Source organism: Myotis davidii, unplaced genomic scaffold (genome assembly GCF_000327345.1).
Source record: "Myotis davidii unplaced genomic scaffold, ASM32734v1 scaffold478, whole genome shotgun sequence".
Lineage (NCBI taxonomy): Eukaryota > Metazoa > Chordata > Mammalia > Chiroptera > Vespertilionidae > Myotis > Myotis davidii.
In genome coordinates this window covers 1,143,061-1,146,708 of record NW_006289570.1, presented here as the reverse complement: position 1 = coordinate 1,146,708, position 3,648 = coordinate 1,143,061, and the positions used below count along the sequence as shown (strand labels likewise).

At 52.3% G+C, this 3,648-nt stretch overlaps 1 protein-coding gene across 1 annotated transcript in view; it reads left to right on the top strand.

Moving 5' to 3' along the window:
- Nucleotides 1-1,619: 1,619 nt before the first annotated feature.
- TMEM211 (transmembrane protein 211) overlaps nt 1,620-3,648 on the top strand; it is a 3,032-nt gene continuing 1,003 nt past the window's right edge. Inside the window, exon 1 of the mRNA XM_006762037.2 lies at nt 1,620-2,073. Coding sequence (XP_006762100.1) covers nt 1,869-2,073 — 205 coding nt within the window. The 5' untranslated portion in view covers nt 1,620-1,868. The remainder of the gene's footprint in view (nt 2,074-3,648) is intronic.

Genomic DNA, 3,648 nt, shown 5'->3' with positions numbered 1-3,648 from the left:
ATAAAATAATGCCATTTACTTAAATGAAAGATACCTGCAAAAATACCTCTGAACAAAAAGACATACATTAGATAATTAAAGCGGTCACTGATTGGCAGGGGTTAATGGGCAGGGTGGTTGCTAGAAACACAGCATGTTTGTGTGACGTAGAAAAGGTGACCCCTCTGGGTAGATAGAAACAGTCCTTTTGGACAGGGCAAGGCTTGATGGGCAGAGAGAATGAATGAATGAATGCCTTCCCCACCTTCCGCTCCTCCTCTCTCTCTCTCTCTCTCTCTCTCTCTCTCTCTCTCGGATCTAGCCACGGGGACACAAACTTGGGGAAGAGGAGTGGTAGGGATATGGCTGGGGGAAGAAGGGGGGTTTCTTTCTATAAATCAGGGGCAGGAGTACTGGCTTCTATTTCCAGTTCTCCCTTGATTTGCCAGTGGATCTTGGGCAAGTCCCCTAACTTCTCTAGATAATTAAAGCGGTCACTGATTGGCAGGGGTTAATGGGCAGGGTGGTTGCTAGAAACACAGCATGTTTGTGTGACGTAGAAAAGGTGACCCCTCTGGGTAGATAGAAACAGTCCTTTTGGACAGGGCAAGGCTTGATGGGCAGAGAGAATGAATGAATGAATGAATGAATGGAACTGAGGGGGCCTTGCATGGAGCAGTGATGATGACGTGCAATGCAGGGTGGGATTATTCAAAGGTCTAAGCACTAACATTTATTCGGAGATTTGGGGTCCCTACTTCCATGATTTATTGGGACAAACCACTTCACACCAGTTGTTAGCATCTCCCATTGCATCGTGAGGTCGAATGGAGTTGGATGACCTGGGGTATGAACACAGAACCACATCCCTGGCTTGGGGAAGGGGGTGGGGGGCACCTTTAAAGGCCCCATTCCTCTCCTTGCCCCACAGTCTCCACCACTAATCTTGCTCGTTGACCCCCAGGTCACTGACACGCCACGATGGTGGGCAGCGTGTGGGTTGCTCTGGGACTCTCCCTGACCTGCATCTCGGCCCTCAGCCTCCTCTCCCCTGCCTGGTTCCAGACGCCCACCTTCTCCTTTGGTGTCCTCTCCTACTGCTCCTGGCCTCAGGGTGACAGCTGGAACCAGAGCTGTGGGATCTTCAGGTCCCTGGATGACATTCCGGACTTTGCCTGGAAGGTGAGTCCTCTGCTCATCAATTCACTGGGACCTGGGGTGTGAGGGAAGGGGGACTGTCAAACCCACGGGAGCGAAACAAAGCCAAGTTCTGCACCACCACTGTCAGCCCCGACCTGAGCCTCTGACTCGGGGTGGGGGGAGGTGGGGGTGGGGTGGGTCTGGCTATTTGCATTTTAGCAAACACCCAGGATGATTCTAAAAGCAGCTGTCAGCCCATATAGCACCTTTGTACAAATTAAGACAAGGGGCCCCTTCTTTAGGACACTAAACTGCCATCTGCTGGAGAATTACTGTAATCAATATATGCAAATCTATGATCCCCGTGCGTCTGAGTTGTGCCGTGTACAATCTGCATACGCCTACCTGGCCACCCTCTACGCACTGCTAGGTTGGAAAACCACAGCCAAGGTGTTGGAAGTCTCTGTTATGAGGCACATTACCAAATTCATCAATGGGGGCAGTGGGCCAGGACTCCCAGCCCAGTACCTGTAAGGAAAATTATACAGCCTTCAAAACCGGTAATGACAAAGGTGAGCCGCCGTATAGCAGGTCGTCAACATAGGTCGGGTGTGGTGGTTATACACCCAGATCTTAACCCTGGCTCTACTACTTAATTAGCTGTGTGCCCTGAGGCAAATGACCCTACCTCCTGGGCCCTCAGTTTGCTGACGTGTAAAATGGGGATAAGGACTCAGTAGCTGGTCAATATGCAGGGGAACATCCTCCTGCCCCCACCCAGTCAACACCCCGCCCCCCCTCTCTCCTCCTGGCAGGTCTCAGCTGCGCTTCTCCTTGGAGGCTGGCTCCTGGTGGCCTTCCATGCAATTCTCCTCCTGTCCTGGGTCCTGGCCCCCAAAGAGCTGTGCCCAAGGAGGGGCAGTGGCAAAATGCGGGGGGTGCAGGCAGCTGCAGGTAAGCCCAATGTCACATAGTAAATAGTCCAGACATGCTGTGGAATGAATGATGAATGAAAGGGAGAAACCTGTCAGCAGTCTGCCCTCCCGGGACAAATCTCAGAGATAAGCCCTAGGAGTGAGTGTAGATTCTTCCTGGTCCTTTAGCAAGCCAGAAATGGTCAGGGGCGGGGGCGGAGAGGATGCTATCCTTAACAGCACCCTCTCCTGCCCTGAGCTAATCTCAGTCCTAATCGTCGGTCCCCCTTTATTTCTCTCGTATCCATCCACTTTGCATCATCCCTACCTGGACCACCACACACAGCTGGGCAGTGCGGGTACAGCACAGGGTGCCAGCAGAGGGCTGACAGGTGCTGAAATCTAGCCTACGCTCCACTTGCTAAGCTGCGAGACTGCAGGGTGGCATCTGCCCTGAACAGTTGCTTTTCCCTCACTCACACTTAGTCTCTGTCATGAGCTAGCCCAGGCCTTGATGGTAATCACACCCAATTAATTCTCCACCATCTCTCATCTGCAGTAGAACAATAGCCATCTCATGGGCCCCTCTGCTGCCTGCCACCTTAGAAGTTTTGCCACACCGGCCAAATGGGTCCTGTTAAAACTGACTTCAGATCCTGCCACCTGACAGGCTCATCTACCCTTCACTGACTTCCTGTCTCACCGAGTAAAATCCAAACTCCTTATGGTGGCCTATGAGGCTCCACCTGATCAACCCCCCATTCTCTTACCCACCTCACCTCTGGCCCCCTCTGCCAGGCTCCACGTGCTCCAGCCACCCCGGCCTGCCTTCTGTTGCTCATATACACCAGCCTGTTCCCTCTGCGTGGACTCCTGTTCTCACATCTTCACTTATCTTGCTTCCCTACTTCATTAAGGGCTCTGTCTCAGCGAGGTCCTCCATGGCCTCCAGGTAGGAGCTCCCCTCTCCTTAGATTCTCCTTCTTCTCTTGCTTTGTATTTTGCACAGCACTTACTACCTGAAATCTCTTATCTGCTTTCCTGATTACTGTCCAGTTCTCTCCACTGGAACGTCAGTTCCATGAGGGCGAGGATACGTCTGTCTTAATATCACCAGCATCTACCACGGTGCTTTGCACATAACAGATGCTCAATAGTTGGAGATACAGTCCTTGTCCCAGGCTCGCACAGTGGCTGGTGAGGATGGGTACATCAGGCACGTACAACTAAGAGGTATTTGGCACACCGGGGATAAGCACAGGGTGCAAGGGAAAATTCCAGGAGGGTGAAGGATGTTAAAGAAGGTGTCCCGGAGGAAGCATCACCTGAGCTGAGTCTGGAAGGACAAGTGGGAGTTACGGTCAAATTAAGAAAGGCATTTCATGTAATGGAACATCAGGGGCAAAGGCACGGAGACAAGAGAGCAGGGTGTGCAGGGAACTGCAAGGAGACTGGTGTGGCTGAGGAGCAGCAAGCGAGGCTGAGGGTTCACCTGATTCTCCCGCACTGGGAGTGCCCAACGTGAGGAGGTGTCTGGCCCATTTCCTTAGCATCATCAGTGCCCACAACAGCACCTCTAACAATTGTGGTGAATGAATGGGTGGACTGGTGAATG